At 57.1% G+C, this 17,528-nt stretch overlaps 8 protein-coding genes across 8 annotated transcripts; all 8 read left to right on the forward strand.

Moving 5' to 3' along the window:
• Window positions 1-652: 652 nt before the first annotated feature.
• JKF63_04958 (uncharacterized protein) lies at window positions 653-2,023 on the forward strand (the record flags this gene model as incomplete). The annotated part of the gene is made up of 1 exon (XM_067900929.1): window positions 653-2,023. One exon carries the CDS (start codon window positions 653-655, stop codon window positions 1,835-1,837), a length of 1,185 nt encoding a protein of 394 aa, XP_067757129.1. The 3' UTR covers window positions 1,838-2,023.
• Window positions 2,024-3,387: 1,364 nt separating this feature from the next.
• JKF63_04959 (uncharacterized protein) lies at window positions 3,388-4,878 on the forward strand (the record flags this gene model as incomplete). Its single annotated transcript, XM_067900930.1, has 1 exon — window positions 3,388-4,878. The coding sequence occupies one exon, from the start codon at window positions 3,388-3,390 to the stop codon at window positions 4,876-4,878; it is 1,491 nt and encodes a 496-aa protein (XP_067757130.1).
• A 2,280-nt stretch (window positions 4,879-7,158) lies between these two features.
• JKF63_04960 (uncharacterized protein) lies at window positions 7,159-8,280 on the forward strand (the record flags this gene model as incomplete). The annotated part of the gene is made up of 1 exon (XM_067900931.1): window positions 7,159-8,280. One exon carries the CDS (start codon window positions 7,159-7,161, stop codon window positions 8,278-8,280), a length of 1,122 nt encoding a protein of 373 aa, XP_067757131.1.
• A 649-nt stretch (window positions 8,281-8,929) lies between these two features.
• Window positions 8,930-9,772, forward strand: JKF63_04961 (uncharacterized protein; the record flags this gene model as incomplete). The annotated part of the gene is made up of 1 exon (XM_067900932.1): window positions 8,930-9,772. The coding sequence occupies one exon, from the start codon at window positions 8,930-8,932 to the stop codon at window positions 9,770-9,772; it is 843 nt and encodes a 280-aa protein (XP_067757132.1).
• Window positions 9,773-10,196: 424 nt separating this feature from the next.
• On the forward strand, window positions 10,197-11,870 carry JKF63_04962 (uncharacterized protein; the record flags this gene model as incomplete). The annotated part of the gene is made up of 1 exon (XM_067900933.1): window positions 10,197-11,870. The coding sequence occupies one exon, from the start codon at window positions 10,197-10,199 to the stop codon at window positions 11,868-11,870; it is 1,674 nt and encodes a 557-aa protein (XP_067757133.1).
• Window positions 11,871-12,177: 307 nt separating this feature from the next.
• JKF63_04963 (uncharacterized protein) lies at window positions 12,178-12,903 on the forward strand (the record flags this gene model as incomplete). The annotated part of the gene is made up of 1 exon (XM_067900934.1): window positions 12,178-12,903. The coding sequence occupies one exon, from the start codon at window positions 12,178-12,180 to the stop codon at window positions 12,901-12,903; it is 726 nt and encodes a 241-aa protein (XP_067757134.1).
• Window positions 12,904-13,476: 573 nt separating this feature from the next.
• Window positions 13,477-14,676, forward strand: JKF63_04964 (uncharacterized protein; the record flags this gene model as incomplete). The annotated part of the gene is made up of 1 exon (XM_067900935.1): window positions 13,477-14,676. One exon carries the CDS (start codon window positions 13,477-13,479, stop codon window positions 14,674-14,676), a length of 1,200 nt encoding a protein of 399 aa, XP_067757135.1.
• Window positions 14,677-15,518: 842 nt separating this feature from the next.
• Window positions 15,519-16,421, forward strand: JKF63_04965 (uncharacterized protein; the record flags this gene model as incomplete). The annotated part of the gene is made up of 1 exon (XM_067900936.1): window positions 15,519-16,421. One exon carries the CDS (start codon window positions 15,519-15,521, stop codon window positions 16,419-16,421), a length of 903 nt encoding a protein of 300 aa, XP_067757136.1.
• Window positions 16,422-17,528: the final 1,107 nt, after the last annotated feature.

Consider the following 17,528-nt stretch of genomic DNA (forward strand, 5'->3'; position numbering starts at 1 on the left):
ACAGCTGATCAGGTAGTATGCTTTTCTGGCCATGGGCTGAGGCGCGTGCGTGTGTGAGAGGATCGCGGCTCAGCGATGCTGTCTCTACCCCATCGTCTCCATGCACGTTCCCTTTATATGCCGTCTTTACCTTCTTTTACTCATCTTTTTCCATCGTTATTGCTCCTCACCCCCCCTCACCCTCCCCCCCTCCACACACACACACACACCCTGCGCACAGAGTCATAGAGGAACGCGTCACCGTCTCATCCCCCTCTTTTTGCTCTCTTTCCGTTTATTTCCTCCACCATCTGACTGTGCTCACCCATACATTGAAGGTGGATTTTAGTCGTGTCGGTTTTCCGCTGTCTGTTGAGGGAGTTGGCGTCTGCAGAACCCCTCCTTTTTTTGTTTTCATCCGCAGGATAAACGTACTTCATTCAACACTTCCCTCTCCTTGGCGTCTTTTTTTCTGCGTGTACTCTGCACCGGTGTGCCATCATCGTTGTGTTGCTGCTGCTGTTGTGCACCTCGTGTTGCGTCCTTGTTTATCCGAGAAATTTGGCTTGAGCTCCCCTTCCCCCTCCTTTCTGGTTCCTGAATAGACCGCCACAACGTATCCCCCCTTCTTCCTCCCTTCCCCCCTCCACTCCCCTCCACGCCCGCACGCACAATGGTCAAGGATACCGCCTATTATACCGCCCTCGGCGTGGCCCCCAGTGCGAGCGAGGAGGAGATCAGGCGTGCCTACCGCAGGCTGGCGCTCAAGTACCACCCTGACAAGAACACTGATCCCGGTGCACAGGAGAAGTTCAAGGAGGTGTCCGTCGCGTACGAGTGTTTGTCAGACCCTCAAAAGCGCAGCCAGTATGACAAATACGGGAAGGATGCGGTGAAGATGCAGGAGGGTGGCGTTGACCCGAGCGACCTCTTCGCCAGCTTCTTCGGCGGTGGCCGCGCGCGTGGCGAGCCCAAGCCGAAGAATATTATTCACGAGTTGCCGGTAGCACTGGAGGCCTTCTACTGTGGCAAGACCATCAAGCTTTCCATCACGCGTGACCGCCTGTGCACACAATGCGGCGGAAGTGGATCCAAGGTGGCTGGCGCGTCTCCCACATGCAGGGATTGCGGTGGCTCCGGTGTGCGAATGATGACTCGCCAGATTCAGCCCGGCTTTATTCAGCAGATACAAACTGCGTGCCCTACCTGCCGGGGAAAGGGAACATGTCTGCGGGAGGAGGACAAGTGCCCCAAATGCCATGGCCAGCAGATTGTCAAGGAACAGAAGATATTCGAGGTGGTGGTGGAGAAGGGCATGCCTCGTGGCGAGAGCGTCACTTTCCTTGGGGAAGGCGACCAAATCCCTGGAGTAAAACTTTCCGGCGACATCATCATCGTCCTTGACCAGAAGCCGCACTCGATCTTCGTGCGCAAGGGTAACCACCTCCTCATGGAGCACGCTATCTCCCTCGTGGAGGCGCTCACAGGTTTCTCATTGAACGTTACACAGCTCGACGGCCGCGAACTCACCATCTCCTCTGTCGATACCGTCATCGATCCTTCCGCCATGTACGCTGTGAGCCGCGAGGGTATGCCGGTTGCCCACACTGGCGGCATGGAGAGGGGCGACCTCATCATCCGCTTCCGCGTCATCTTCCCCAAGACGTTGAAGCAGGCATCCGTGCCGCAGCTGCGCGATATCCTCGGATATACGCCATCGCTCCCGCCCAAGGAAGGTGCGGAGGAACACGTACTGCATGAATCGCACATCGACCTTGAGAAGGAGGCACGCCACAACGCTTACGATCCCGACGACGAGCAGCCGCGCGTCCACACGTCGGGCTGCGCGCAGCAGTGAGAGAGAGACATCCATACACACATACACACACACTTATACACACGCTCACACACGTGTGTCAAGAGGGCGAGGGGATCGTGGAGCCCGCTGATGCGGTAAAAACGTCAAGAGGCGCGCGTTGGCGGAAATATGACGGCGCCTGTCCTCTCTGAGAGGTGTGGAGAAACATTTGTTATAAAAAGGTGAGAGTGAGGGAAGAGATGGCGTTCGAGCTAGTAATCAGAGGGGGAGGGGTGAGACGCAGATAACGTCTGAGTGACTCACACGAACAACCAACACACAGAGGGGATGCGTGACAGTGTCGCTTCCTATTGACCGCACAGCTGGTGCTTCTGCGAGTACCGACTGTGATGTATATTGTCCTGTGTGTGTTTTTTTTTTGTGTGAGGGCGGTTGAGCGTGCAGGTGCGTGGTGAAAGCAAATAGTGGATGTCTCCGCGCGCGCGCGTCTGTGTGTGTGTGTGTGTGCGTGTGTGTGTGTGTGGAGGGGGTGGGAGACATCAAATGCATCTACGTGCTGCTGCAGCCACTGCGACAACTCATTTGTGTTCATTCTTGTGTTTCACTCTCTCTTTTTGTATGTTCCAGACTTCCTCTTTTCGAGCTGCCACTTAAAGGCAAAATCGCTCTTTCTTTCTTTTTTTTCCCTCCCCCTCCCCGCATAAAAATAAATATATATGTACACACACACATACACACACACACCGTGAGAGGTGGTGCACATGTGTCTGCGTCCTGCGTCTCTGTGTGTGTGTGTGTATATATATGCGTGGGTGGTGTGGGTGAGTGACTGTATCACAGTGTATTCCTCTTTGCTTTCTTACTCCCTCCCCTTTTTTTTTGTATTTTTCTTTTTTCGTTTTAGCCTTCGTGTGTGTGTGCGTGTGTTATTTGGTGTTTCGGATAAAACTTTTGTGGAGTATATATCTGGTCTGTCCTCTTCCTCTCCCTCCCCCCCTCCCCCCCTTCCTTCCTTCCCCCTCCTCACCGTCTCTCTTGCTCTCGCTGAACGTCTGTATGTGTGTCTGTGTGTGTGTGTAGGGGGTGGAGGGGGGGAGGGGGGGGAGGGGGATGTGTGTGCGGGTATGAAACAGAGGGAAAGAGCGTAGAATCAATGGTCGCTCTCTCCGTCCCCTCCGTCCTCTATTGAGCCCCGTGCCCCCGTCAGTCCTCATATACACACACCCCTGAGTGGGCATATAAAAAAAACACACAGGGAAACGAAAACCGACGTATTTTTTCCCCCTCTTACACACTCCCATGTGCATCACGAACTCGATTCAGCACCTTGTTGATGTGTGTCATGACTGATGCCCTCTGTTGCTTAGATGAGTGTTGCGTAGGGGCTACGTTTTGACCCATTGGTTCAACTTTCTTCACCCCCCTCTTCCCCTTCCCCCCTTTCCCCCTCTCCCCTCTTCTCCCCCCTCCCCCACCCCACCACCACCATACATACACACACACCCATACCAAACCTTGGATAACAACACATACAGTTTTGGATTACTTCCTCTGTGACACGCACACACGCCGCCAAGTTGTCGGGCATTATGGATCGCAGCGTTGCGGAGGCCATCCGGCAGCAGTCTGAAGACCTGCGGGATGAGCTCAAAGAGTTGGAGCAGTGGGAGGATGCCATGCAGGCGAGGGAGTTGGCAACGGCTAAACGCAAAGTACCGCCGCCAACTGTTGCAGCGGCAGTAGAGCCACCCATTCGAGGAACAGTGCCATCGCTGAGGGAGGCGGTGCGACAGCAGCAGCAGCAGCAGCAGCAGCAGCAGCAGCAGGCGCGGGCAGGCAACACCAATGGCTATGTCGCGGCAGACCCGATCCAGCAAGCCAAGAACAAGGGCAACGAACTTTTCCAGAGCGGTCTTTTCTCAGAGGCGGTTGCAGCCTACACCGTTGGCATCGACTTTGACTCAGCCAGCGCCACTACACACGTCCTGTACGCGAACCGGGCCATGTGCTACCTCAAGCTTGGCCAGTGGATCGCTGCGGAGAAAGACGCCACAACGTGCGTGCATATGAACACCGGATATGCCAAGGCGTACTACCGGCGCGCCATAGCACGCAAGCATCTTGGTAAGCTGCGCGAAGCACGCACCGATCTTGAGGCGGTGCTCGCTCTCGCTCCCAAGGACTCCAGCGCCCAGCAGGAGATGGAAAGCGTGACGAAGATGATACAGGCTGAACGGGTCGCTGCGAGCACCGCGGTAACGCAGACCACCACTGCCTCCACTGCTAGGAAAAAGCGCATCGTTATACAGGAGGTCGAAAGCGAAGGGGATGAGGCAGATGCTGAAGCACCGGCAGCGTCAGTCTCCAAGGTGTCAGCGGAAGAGGAGGTACTGCACCAGGCCTACATCAAAGAGAACATGCGCCAGCTGGCAGAGGCGCGCGAGTTGCACGCGGCGCAGGCACGACAGAAGGTCGAGCACGCAGCCGCTGTGCAGGCTCAGAGGCAGCGCCGTCACGAGCGTGTGAAGGTCATAGAAGAGGAAGAGGAGAAGGTGCAGTGCCCGAGGAAGAAGACACCTTCGCCTGTCCGTACCACCACTCCTGCAGTAGTGCAGACCCCGTCGCTGCCGACATCCTCTCCTCAGGGCTCCTCGATGCCCTCGCCTTGTTCCACCACGACACGTGCACGAGCACGCCTCTCCATCACGAAAGAGAGCCTCACTGCGCCCAAATCATTTAGCGAATTTGAGCGGCGCTTTCGGGAGGTCGGCCAGCAACCCGAGCTGCGTGACTACTACATTCAGCAGCTCAACCCCGCCACAATGGGGAGTCTCTTTGGCAGCAATATGACCCCGGACATGCTCCTCGGCATCCTGCAGGCGGTCAAGACTTTCAGCACCGCGACTGCCTTGCAATACGTCAAAGGCCTGTGCCAGGTGAGTCGTGTGGAGGACTTGACGCTCTTTTTCAATGCACAGGAAAAATCGGTTGTCCAGGACGTGTTGGACCTCCTCCGCTCGTCTCGTGCTGCTTCAGCCAAGGAAATCCAAAAAATTGAACAAAAATTGAAACCTATGTAGGTATAGCAGCAGCGAGGAAGGAGGAGGGGGGGGGAGTGAGGGGGCGGGGGTGGTGGTGGTGGTGAGTAGGGAGCGGGCAGAGGTCTATATCTATATAGATATATGTTGGCCTCTACGTGATGCTACCAACGCGTTTTTATGGGTTGAAGCGTTGCACGTCATTCGGGAGGCGACGACAGGCAGTACATACGTCCACATACACACATATATATATATGTGCATATATATGCGCATACATGTGTGTGAATACATAGAGTCAGCTGGTGCATGTATGTATGCATCTGCATCTGCATCTGCGTGTGCGTGTGTGTGTACCCCCCCTCCCTTCCCCTCCCCCGCCTACTCTCTTCCACCGTTGTGGTTCACTCCTCAATATTTGTTTTTTTCCATACACACTCCACTCAAGGACGTTGGCAAAAGACTCAACAGTTGATCAGGTAGTATGCTTTTCTGGCCATGGGCTGAGGCGCGTGCGTGTGTGAGAGGATCGCGGCTCAGCGATGCTGTCTCTACCCCATCGTCTCCATGCACGTTCCCTTTATATGCCGTCTTTACCTTCTTTTACTCATCTTTTTCCATCGTTATTGCTCCTCACCCCCCCTCACCCTCCCCCCCTCCACACACACACACACACCCTGCGCACAGAGTCATAGAGGAACGCGTCACCGTCTCATCCCCCTCTTTTTGCTCTCTTTCCGTTTATTTCCTCCACCATCTGACTGTGCTCACCCATACATTGAAGGTGGATTTTAGTCGTGTCGGTTTTCCGCTGTCTGTTGAGGGAGTTGGCGTCTGCAGAACCCCCCCTTTTTTTGTTTTCATCCGCAGGATAAACGTACTTCATTCAACACTTCCCTCTCCTTGGCGTTTTTTTTTCTGCGTGTACTCTGCACCGGTGTGCCATCATCGTTGTGTTGCTGCTGCTGTTGTGCACCTCGTGTTGCGTCCTTGTTTATCCGAGAGATTTGGCTTGAGCTCCCCTTCCCCCTCCTTTCTGGTTCCTGAATAGACCGCCACAACGTATCCCCCCTTTTCCTTCTCCCTCCCCCCCTCCCCCCCTTCCTTCCTGCGTCCCTTCCCCCTCCTCACCGTCTCTCTTGCTCTCGCTGAACGTCTGTGTGTCTGTGTCTGTGTGTGTGTGTGGAGGGGGTGGAGGGGGTGGAGGGGGGGAGGGCGCTGTGTGTACGTGTGTGGGTAGGTGTACATGAGTCTGTGCCGCGTACGCACATTACTCTTTCCACTCATCTCCACCTTCTGTTGATCTGGTTTCCACAATTTCATATACGACTGTCTTCTTCCCCCCCCCTTTTTTTTTCCGCTCCCGCTAGTGTGCGGTTTGGCCCCCCCCCTCTTCCCCTTCCCGTTTTGCTTTCTTACATAATGCACATGTTACATATTGTATAGGCAAGGGGAGGGGGTGAAGATAAGAGAGGACAACGGCAAAACACACAGACACACACACACCAAAGGCTGACAGCCTGTCTGTGTGCGGATGCGGCTCCTCTCTTCTTCCTCGCCCTCTGTTTTGCCATTATTTTATTTTGTGTATTTTTAGTTTTGGTCCCCTGTAAACGTACATATACAACGTATATTTTGCTGTGTGCACCTCTCCCTCCCTCTTTTTCTCTCTCCCTTCCTGCTTCGCTACCCCCCTCCCCCTCTGTGCATCTGTGCATGTGCATGTGTGTGTGTCACTGAGTGTAGGCCTCGTGTACGCTGAGGAGCAGAGAGAGAGAGAGCCCTCTCTCCTAGACACACACACACACACACACACACACATGCACAGATACACAGACAAATCCGTCAATAGAGGCGTGAACAGAAGGAAGGGGAGGCACCCACACGACTGCGGTGTATGATTGAGGGAGGAGGTATGGTTCGTGGTGTGTTGTGGTGTTGTAATGGCATACACACACACACACCACTTTCCTCTGGTGCTCCTATGCTTTGCCCCTCAGCTCACACAGCCAAGGCGGTGCACGTGCATCGGTTTGTGTGTGTGTGTGTATCTCCTGAGCAAAAATGGAAGCGCTCTACTTGGAGGGGAGCACCGGGCAGCATTAAACTGGCGTCGTCTTCGCTCCCATCGACCATCCTTTGTTTCTCTGCCTCGCTCTTGGACACGAATATCGTGGCGTGCGTGTCCGCATGAATGACGGTGTGTTTCACGTTGGAGCCACATTGATCTCTGCAGCTTCTCATGGGTCATCTGCTGCTTCGCCTCACCCTGCCCCTTCCCCTTTCCCTGAATGTACTTGCTTACTCGAACCAGCTTCGTGTATGTCTGCCAACGTACTTGCGTACCGTCCGCTTGGCGGGCCGGTGGCCGCCATTACACACCGCATTGCGATGCGTGACAGCCACACAATACCGCAGCTCGGCTTTGGCACATATCGCATGTCTCCCTCGGAGGCCACAGACGCCGTCGCCTTTGCACTTTCCTGCGGCTACCGTCATGTGGACTGCGCTAAGGCGTACGGCAACGAGGCTGCCGTCGGGGCGGCACTCGCACAGGCGTTGCGCACCCGTCGCATCCGCCGCGAGGACCTCTTCATTACGTCAAAGTTGTGGCCGACCGATCAGCACCCGGACCACGTCGAGGCCTCCTGCCGCGCCACTCTCGCCGCACTGCAACTGGATTACCTCGACCTCTACCTTATTCACTGGCCTGTGTGCATGCGGCACACGCCGCAATGGGCTACCGACGAGGATCGCTATCCTTGCAATGCTGACGGCACCCCCGCCATCGACACCTCCGTCACATTGCTAGACACGTGGGTTGAAATGAACAGACTGGTTGACTGTGGGCTGGTGAGGTCGATTGGGTTGGCTAACTGCACCGCCGCCCACCTGAACAGCCTCGCGAAGGCGGCTGCTGCGGCCCAACTCGCTCACCTGCCCGTACTCAATCAAGTAGAGCAGCACCCCGGTCTTATCGATGGCGATCTGGCGGGCTGTCTCGGCTCCCACGACATGCTGATGGCGGCTTATTGTCCACTCGGCATGCCGACCCGTCACACCCCACCAGGCTTTCAGTCCCTTCTGGATGACTCTCTGGTGCAGTCGCTGAGCGAGTACAGCGGCTTCAGCCCGGCGCGAGTCTTGTTGAATTGGGCTGTCGATCGCAACAACGTGGTGATTGTGAAATCCACCAACCCGGCGCATATCAAGTCCAACGCCAAGGCGGCACGCTTTGCGCTGGATGACCGAACGCGGCTGATGCTGGACAACTACCGTTTCCTCGTTCGCAGCTTCCGCGTCATGAACCCGGTCAATTTTAGCGCCGACGGCTCCACGCCGTTCTTTGTTGCCGAGGACGTTCGTTTGGAACGCGATATTCACGACCATGTCGCGAGGAAGACGACGGGCGCGATGACAGCGCAGCCCCCGCCTCACTCTTGACGGGAAGGGAGGGGAGGGGAGGGGGGGAGGAGAGGAGAGGAGGGGAGGGGAGGGGAGGGGGCGCACAGATACGTCTGTGCCCGCGCGCGCGCCTCTCTTTGTGCAGGTGGATGAGCTGAGTGCGTGCAGACATACCGCTGTGTTTTTCAGAGTTTCTCTGACGCCCCCCCATCCACCTCTCTTCTTCTTTGCGTGTGACTCCTTCTATATATATATATATACACGCACGCACGCACACACACAGACACAGACAGACACAGCTACACGCCCCACCCCACCCCTCCACCTCTTTTTTTTTTTTTGAACTCCTCTCTCCAGGGGCGGCCCACCGCACCATTCAGCGCAGCGGACAAGTGCCGCTCATGTTTCGTGCAACGGCTCCTGGCCACTGGTGGTGGTGATGGGAAATGACGACAATGACACGAGTGTGTCAGCTCTGGAGTACGCCCCCCCCTCCCCTCCCCGCCCCACTCGTGCTTTTGTCACTTCGTCTCGTGTTTGCCTCTCTTTTTTTTTTTCTCGTCGTTCTCTGATAGACCAGGCGCCCCTCCCCCTCCCTCCCTCCCTCATATGTGTACATGTGTGGGCACATATACCTTCCTATCCGCTTTCTATATCTCGTTTGCACGCTAAAAGCTGACACCAGAAAATGGGGACGTGCAAGGCAGGCATCACAAAGGTGAGGGATGTCTCAGAGGCGACAACACTCGTGATGGACTGGTTCGAGCGGTACAACAGACCAGCTACTCCGCAATCGCTGACAGATGCGCTGGGCAGCCGCGTAGCCAAGCCTCTCCTGCAAAAGATTCTAGATCAGCTGCACGCTGAAGCGAAGCTTCACGTGAAAGACGCGAAGAAGACCCGCTTCTACTACCTGCGCGTGCTTCCTCCTCTGCTGGACCCCGACGGGGTCACGACCGAGCAGCATGTCGCGCCCGAGGAGGAGGCAGTTGTCCCCGCTAAAGCAGAAGATGTGACGAGCGCATCAGAGGTGAGTGGCGGGTCAGTAAGCTCTGAGGGGTCATCGGCACATGTGCACGCGGCGTTGCTCAATGCCGTTGCTCTATCCGCCACGCAGCTTCACGAGAGGGGGTGCCGTTTGGCTCGCTGGCGCGTGTGGCCCTCGCACGGAGAGCGAAGGGCTAAGCGCGCCGATCTCGAGCTCGAAATTTGTAGGCTCAGGGAAAGCATCGAGCGGTTTCAGTCAAGGCACACCGAAGAGCCTGCACAAGCGCACGGTGGTGATTCATGGGCATGGCGCGCACGTTCTGCAGTGTGCCGATACCGACGCGCTCGACGTCACTGGGTGCAGCGCAAGGACTGGGCCATGCGCTTGCTGGAGGCAACGGCGGGCGAGGGCCACACCCCTGTGCAGGCTGCGACGCTTTTGGGCTGCACTACGGATACGGAGGCGGGTGTGTCTTTAGAAGACACGGCGGTGGTACTGCCCCCGCCACTCTTGCGCGAGCTGGGTCTCTCGCTACACTGGTGATGCGGGCGGGCGCGGGCAAGGTGGGGAGGGGGGGGGGACACAATGGCTGTCGCCCCCCTCCCCTCCCTCCAAAAAAAAAAACTCTGCTATTTTTTGCAATGGTATAATCGAATTCCATGCGTAAACATACGGCTCCTGCTCTTACTGCTTACTGTTGTTGTGTCACAGATACCTCCTCCCTCCCCACCCCTCCCTCCCCCCCTCCCTCCCTCCCCAAACATCCGCCGTCGCCATCGCCGTCGCCATCGCTCCTCCCCCCCCCCCCGTCCGTGTGCACATTACTGAGCGAAGAAGAAGTTTATTTGCAACATTTGATGCATGTGTATGTTTTGCTCTCGATTCCTTATCGCCACTTCTTCATCTATCGCCACCGATCTTGATCTCCTCCACTGCAAGCACTTGTCATACCTTTTAGGATAATGAGATGTCGGCTAAAGTATCCCTGTCTGCCGACAGCGAGGAGGCCACACCGCTCCCCGAGCGTTTCCAAGAGCTGAGGCACTGCTTTCCTCTCCGCCGGGGCACCTCTGCGGAGGCGGATCTGCTTCGAGCCATGCAGCAGCTGCACACGCGTCTCGTTACTCGCAGTGCGCAAACGCATCGACTCGTGGAGGAGCTCAGTCAGTGCACCACCGCGGCACAGGTGTCTCTGGCCAACGCTTTCAACTCGCTGAAGCTGCTCGCCCAGCGGCAATTCGTGCAGCACCGCATCGCCACGGAGGATCGCCAGCTGAGAGAGTACATCGATACAGGGCCGGACGATGAGGGGGAGGAGAACGAAAGCTGTGATAGTACAGCTATCCCCAACGGCGCTCTGGTGAGTGCGCTGCCCACGCACGCGACTACGGAAGTGGCTGTGCGTCGTCGCATGAACACCTACGTGGAGATGTGCAGGGAATCGCTCGCAGACGAGGGTGTGCGGATACCGCTCTGCCCCGGAGATGTCGCAGAGTTGGCGGCAGAAAACCATTACGCCCACCGCCGCTTGTGTGGGCTGATTGGAACACAGGCCTTCCTGTACGACGTGGATGTGGGCTGCAGGCGAGGTGCCAATGACCCGAGCGCGGCAACGCAGCAGCAGCAACAACCGCTACCGCAGCCCTTCAGCTTCCCTGTCGCCGGTTCCGCTCCTCCTCCCTCCACTCTTCCTGTTACTACTGCTGTTGAGCCTCCGTCTGCTTCGCCTACGACTCTTGTGCCGCCGCCGCATGCATCAGTCGCAAGTGCGGTCGCACTTCCAGCGAAGGCGCTGCCAGTAGAGAGCCGTGTCGCTCCCCCGCTAACCGCGGCGAAGGCAGCAACAGCGAAGAAAGGCGCGGTCGTGCTTAAGGGAGGGCGGCAGCGGGCATTGTTCAGCTCCTCCTCGTCCTCTACGTCGTTGTCAGTCTCGCCCTTTGCTGTCCGCCCGACAGCTACACCGTCGAAGAACGCGCGCAACTTGTTCGGCTCATCTTCTTCTTCCGTTGTCAGCAACAAGAGCAGCAGCAGTGGTCGCGCTGAGGCAGCGAGAGACACGGCGGACTCGCCAACGTCGTCGTACCACTCGTCCCGGGATGGATCCTCGTCACCTCCAGCCATGGCACGCAGGGCTGACAACCCGTCGCAGCTTCCCCAGGCAACCACCACAGTCCCATCGTCTCGTACTACTTCCGCCTCGCTGCATTCATCTCAAGCATCATCGGCATCAACTGGAGCGCTGACGTCACCGCCTTCGAGGTGTGCACCGGCGCCGTCAGCGGCTACAGCGTCCGCTAGTCCATCAGGTCCACCACCACCACCACTACCACCATCATCACCGAAACCACTGTCACCGTCGTCTTCCACAGTAGCGCCTGCGATTTTGGACCCACCACTTACTCTGCCCTTCCCCCAGGCGCCGCCGCCGCCGCCTCTCCCCCTTTCCCTTCTTGGTGCTGCTGTTGCTGCTACCGCAGCCGCGCCTGCGACGTTCCCACCGCCGCCACCGGTGTTTGTCTTCGAAAACGTGTCAGATATGGTTGTGCCGGCACCGACTCTACCGACTGCCGCCGCTCCTTCGCTTCCTCCGCGTGGCGGCAAAGTATTGAGCACATCATCGGATGACGAGGGGAAACGATGAGGGTCTCTTTGTGGTGTGGCGGGGCGGGATGACGGCACGCGGAGGGTCCGCGACGCCCAGTTCGTATTTTTGTGCCTCCATTTTGAAAAAAAAATTTTACTTGTTGGTGTCTGGAATACGTCTGTGCTTCTCTGCATTTGTGTGTGTGTGTGTATTCTCTAGCGGTGGCCTACTCGGCTCCTTTACGAGCGCCCCACTCTCTCGCATCCACCCCCCTCCCCCTCCCCCCACACCCACACACCCACACACCCACACATGTACATTATATAATATACACAGTTGTACCATCTCTCTGACGACGCCCAACATGGTGTGGAATGTGCATGGAAAGGTTGGTGTCATCACTGGCGCATCGTGCGCTCTCGGCCGCGAGATCACGGCGCGGCTGGCCAGTCAGCATCAAATGAAGCTGGCCTGTGTGTCTCGAAAGCCGTTTGCCTCTCCACTGCCTGCTGGCTGTGCAGCGTTTGTAGCTGACGTGACGCGCGGCGACGACTGCGACGCTCTCATGAAGTCGGTTCAACGTGAGCTCGGCGCGGTCTCGGTTCTCATCAACTGTGCTGGCGTGACGCTAAACAAGGTGCACATGCGCTGCACCGACGACGACTACGACTCTGTAATGGACACGAACCTGAAAGGTGCGCTGCAGGTGACGCGCGCAGCACTGCGTCACGGCGGGCTACTCAAGCTACAGGATAGCGCCGTGCTGCATATAGGCTCTGTGGCGGGCGTGGTGGGCAACGAGGGGCAGGTGCTGTACAGCGCCTCCAAAGCCGCCCTCAGTGGAGCGGTTAAATCATGGGCTCTTGAATACGGTTCGCGCAATGTCCGCTTCAACGTGATCGCTCCGGGTCTCATTGATGGCGAAGGCATGGCTTCGGCACTGAGCGAGGCGCAGAAGCAGCGTTGGCGTGACGGCTGTCCACTCAAGCGGCTTGCGACCGTTTCGGAGGTCGCAGACATGGCTGTGGCCGTGGTGCTGTGTTCCTACATGAATGGGCAGACCATCGTTGTTGATGGTGGTCTCTCATAACGTCTGACAGGTGACGTGTTTTCATATTTCGTGTGTGTGTGTGTGTGTCGCACCCGAAGAAAAAAATTTCCATGGTTTTGTCTCCATTGCTCGTCTTGCATAGGGAGACTCGTATCGGGGACGTCTCGGAGGCGGGGTGAGTCAACCCACTCCTCCTCCCTCTGTCGTGGGGATGAAGACTACCACCACTGCACACTAAATTTCTGTTGCGGGGTAGATGACGTGACTAAAATCATACATCCACAACGAGGAGGGGGGTGGGGGGGGAGGGGGAGCCTCCGATTCTCCCCTAGCATCTCTGCTCCCCCTGTGCTGCTGGTTAGGCTTATGAGAAGCTGTCCCTCGCTCACCCCTTCCCCTTCCATACACATATCTATGTGTGTGTGTCTCTGGCTAATGGCGGGAGTCACTATGTACACACACCCACACACAAACGTGTCGGAGATCGCATGAGACAACACAGGCTGCTATAAAAAAAAACATTTCATTCGTTTCTACACGCACCCATTTCACTCAAACAAAAGAGGCACATCTTTCTTTTCCTCATTGTCGTCGTCGTCGTCGTCGTCTCTCATGAAAGCGCTGCCTCACGTGCTCGCGGATCGCCAACATAGGCTGCAGGTCCACGAAAACACTGTTGTGCAGGATGCCGCTCAGCGGATGGGCGTCGCGGTGCAGAAGCTGAACGCCTGCTCGGCTTCCATTCACCAATGCAGCAACGTCATTGAGGGATCTGTGTTGTTGCTCGGTGTTCGCACTGTGCACACGCTCCTCACCGAGCTCAACCACTCCCTCGAGTCCATCGAGGCTGTCGCGAGCGCCTGGCGCACCACGGCGGCGGTGTATCAGGAGCACTGTGCACAATACCGCGAACTAATCGTGTCCATAGACCAGACGCAAGCAACAATGAAGGAGAGAGTTAAGTTTTTAGAGAGGGAGCTGCGGGCGCTGCGAAGCGAGCGGGACCGTAAAGAGCAGGCGTACGACACGGCTATATTATATGTGCAGCGGGTCTTGGCAGAGCACACGCACTGGCAGGAGACGCACGGCTACAATAGGCAGCATTGGCCAATGACGGATACCTGTGAGGAGGCGCTCGCGGTGCTACACGCAGTGCGTGCGGAGGCACATGCCCCCCAATCGGATGGGCACAGCCTCAGGGATAGCGGAATGGGCCGCAAGATGCTGTCGTCGTCTCTGAAGGAAGACATCAGCGGTGGTGTGAGTGAACTCGTTTGTTCGCGCAAAAGTAGCGTCATGATGCCAACACCACGACAACGCGATGTGGCGCATCTTCCCGTGTTTCCTGCTGCCGTCCCCAGCGAAGCAAGCCAAGACGTGGTGCGGCGTTGGTGCTCCACGATAGCCGGCCGACTCGGCGCCACGCAGCCGTCCTTGCACTTTGCGTATGTGCCCCCTGCCGCGGAGGTACGGGTGCTGCGGGAGGTGCTGGATATGGGGACGGGCAGCTCCTCCCTCATAAAGGACATTCACTCCGCGCAGGCACGATTGACTGAAAACTCAGCACGAGTGCGTAGGGAGTGCCTGAGTAGTCTTCATTCCCTAGACGCTGTACGGCAGGAGCTGAGAGAGCTTAAAGCGTTTCTGCAGCACTTGCTCGCCTCTCATTCCCCGTTCCAGTGTATGGCAGGGGAGCTACTGACCCGTGTGCGCGTGCACATTGAGCAGGTGGCGGCACGGCAAGCTGCCACTGCCACTGCCACTGCCACAGTGTTGTCGAGAGCTCGGGAGTCACGTCTAGACGGGTCGTGAAAAAAAAAGAAGGTGCCCCGCTTTGCGGTCGTTGGGGTGGGGGCGGTGCATCGCGGTCACTGAAGTCAATCGCGACGTCAGGTATCGACGCTTTGTGTGGTCAGCCACTGTACGATGATGTGGGCGATGAAAACACGATCACCTCCCCTCCCCCCCCCTCCACACACACACACACACACACGCGAGACGACGACGACGACGGTTGTTTCCCTTCTTCTCCCCATATACATATACACACTCACAAACCCTTGTCATGTAAATGAAACAGCAACGGATTTTGTCATGTATGTTTTTTATTATTGCTCTTTTTTTTTTCCTGCTTCGACATGATGAAACCTGAAAAGTGTGGTGGTGGTGAAAAATTGTGGCGGTCGTGCAAACGGTGGAAGCGGTGATGGGCTGGGACGAGCGGATGGTGTGTGTGTGTGTGACCGTGCACCACGGTCTTGAACCCGCTTCCTTCAACCCCTCACTCTTCCTCCTCCACTCGTATGCCTGCTCTCTTCCTCCTCCCATACATCTTTTTCTCCTCACTCGCACAAATCCTTGCCGACTTTTTCACCCCCATGCAGAGGCACCCGATGCCTCATCGTGTCCTCCTCTACGCCAGAGCCGTCCAGCTCCCCCCCTCCGCCCCGCGCGCCCCTCTGTGCTCCGCACCGCTGTACATTACTGCAGCTGCGGAGTTGACGGGTCTCATCGCCTTTTTTCTCTGTTCACCTTTCCCCCTCCCCCTCCCCCAAACACACACACACACACATATATATATATTATTATTATTTTGTAATATCAGGTCTCTGCTACTGCGGCTGTTTTTCTCCCCGGCTTTCTGTTCGTCCACCATGCCCTTCGACGTCGATTACGAGATGGAGCGCCACCCGTTCGTGGCGGGGTGCCGTGTGGAGGTGTGCCGGTGCACACACCGCACCACCGGCGCCCAACGTGCGGCAAAGGTGTACCACACTGCAACAATGAACAGTCGCCGCGTTGCCATGGTGATGGAGGAGGGTACACTGGCCAAGTCCTTTCCATTAGTACCTCAGCTCGTGCGCACCTTTGATGTCTATACAGAGGCAGAGCGCATATCAATTGTGATGGAGTACATGGAAGGCGGCTCCCTCTACCACTTGCTCACCACCCGCGGTGCTCTGGCCGAGGTCGAGGCTCGTGCGCTAACGCGACACATCCTCATTGGTCTTTCCATCCTGCACGCTGACGGTGTCATGCACCGCGACATTAAGCCCGAAAACATTTTTCTGCGTCCCACCACCGGCAGGGGCGGCACACCCGGTGGCGCAGCGGACCAGGTCGCATCCGCTGCGGTGTCTCCTGTGGCGGCCATAGGCGACTTTGGCTTCGCCACGCGCCAAATCCCAAACGACGAGTTGGTCGGCTCGCCGCAATACAGCGCACCGGAGTTGGCCCTCATTGCACTTCAGCAGCGCCACAGCCACGTCGGCACCCCGTTCGCCGTCTCTGCGCGTCCGCTCTACAATGAAAAGTGCGACGTGTGGTCGGTTGGGGTGGTTGTGTTTGTCATGCTCACCGGTCTTCTTCCCTTTGACGGCGCCACCCCCGAGGATGTCTTCAAGGCGGTGATGTGTAACGTCCTCCCCTTCAACAAGGTGCCACCTGGTCGGATGAGTTTCACTGCAAAGGCGTTCATTCAACTGCTCCTGACTCCGAACCCTTCGAAGAGACCATCTGCCAAAGAAGCACTGCGGCACGCGTGGTTGGCAGGCTGACACGTGCAGTCCGGTGGATGTATAATTTGCACGTTTTTCAGTTTTCAATCTCGTCGTCACTGCGTCGGCCCCCCCCCCCCCCTCCCCCCCAGCAGCAAAGGACTTCATCACTGCTTGCCTCACCTCCGATCCAGCAGCGCGCCCCTCGGTAGTGGCGCTGCTGAAGCACAAGTGACTTGCCAAACAAGCAGCCCGACGTGCACCTCGAGCGCAGCCTTCGAGTCATTAGGCGAACTCACAAAGAAGAAGGTGCAGGCGGCAGTGCGAGTGTTCTGTTGGACGCAGAGTCTACTTGGTCCGCTGGACTGGACACCACCGTTCATGCGTTTCTTGCGGCACCCGGACAAGTTCTCTACGGTTCTGACACACCAATCGCAGACGGACTCACAACGTGTGCACACTATCGACTTTGCCAAGGCACTTGCTCACGACAGTCCCGGTCGGGTGTATCCAGGATTGCTGCACATGCCCCTCGGAGGAAGGTCTGCCGGCACATCCAGAACATCCACGAGTACCTCTTCGTCGACAAGCGCTCTATATGGATGTGTACCCCCTTCATTGACGAGCTGCGGATGATGCACGCAGCGGCCGAGGAAATTCTTAAGGCTGAACCCCTGCGGACACAGAGGCAACGAAGCGGTTAGACAAGTTCAAGTACCCCATCGAAGACCGCCTGCGTCTTCTCAGATGAGTTGGCAAAGGTGCCGCAGGAGGAGTTGAAGCCGAACATGATGCTCGACGGTTCACGCAGCACGCTTTTTTTTTCGTGCCCCTGGGCGGCTCTCGCAATGTGACAAGGTCTTTTCACGAGGTGGAGAAGGCGGAGGAGGAGTCACGCCGCATGGTGAGTACAATACGCATCAATCGCGTGGCATCCAGCGGTGGCGAAGACAAGCGCTGCATCGCAGTCTTCGTCACCTGCCACCTCGCCGGCCAAGAAGCTAGTAGGCAAGAGGCTGAGGACAGGATTCAAGGTGAGTAAATCCAACCGCCACTGTCGTTGCAGCGGTGGGAAGCCAAGCACACCTCCCATGAGGACTTCCCTCGTCCCTCTTCCTCCCTCTTCTCTCCCCCTCCCCACCCTCAACCACAATGGCATGACATTTG

The sequence above is a fragment of the Porcisia hertigi genome, chromosome 23 (assembly GCF_017918235.1).
Source record: "Porcisia hertigi strain C119 chromosome 23, whole genome shotgun sequence".
Taxonomy (NCBI): domain Eukaryota; phylum Euglenozoa; class Kinetoplastea; order Trypanosomatida; family Trypanosomatidae; genus Porcisia; species Porcisia hertigi.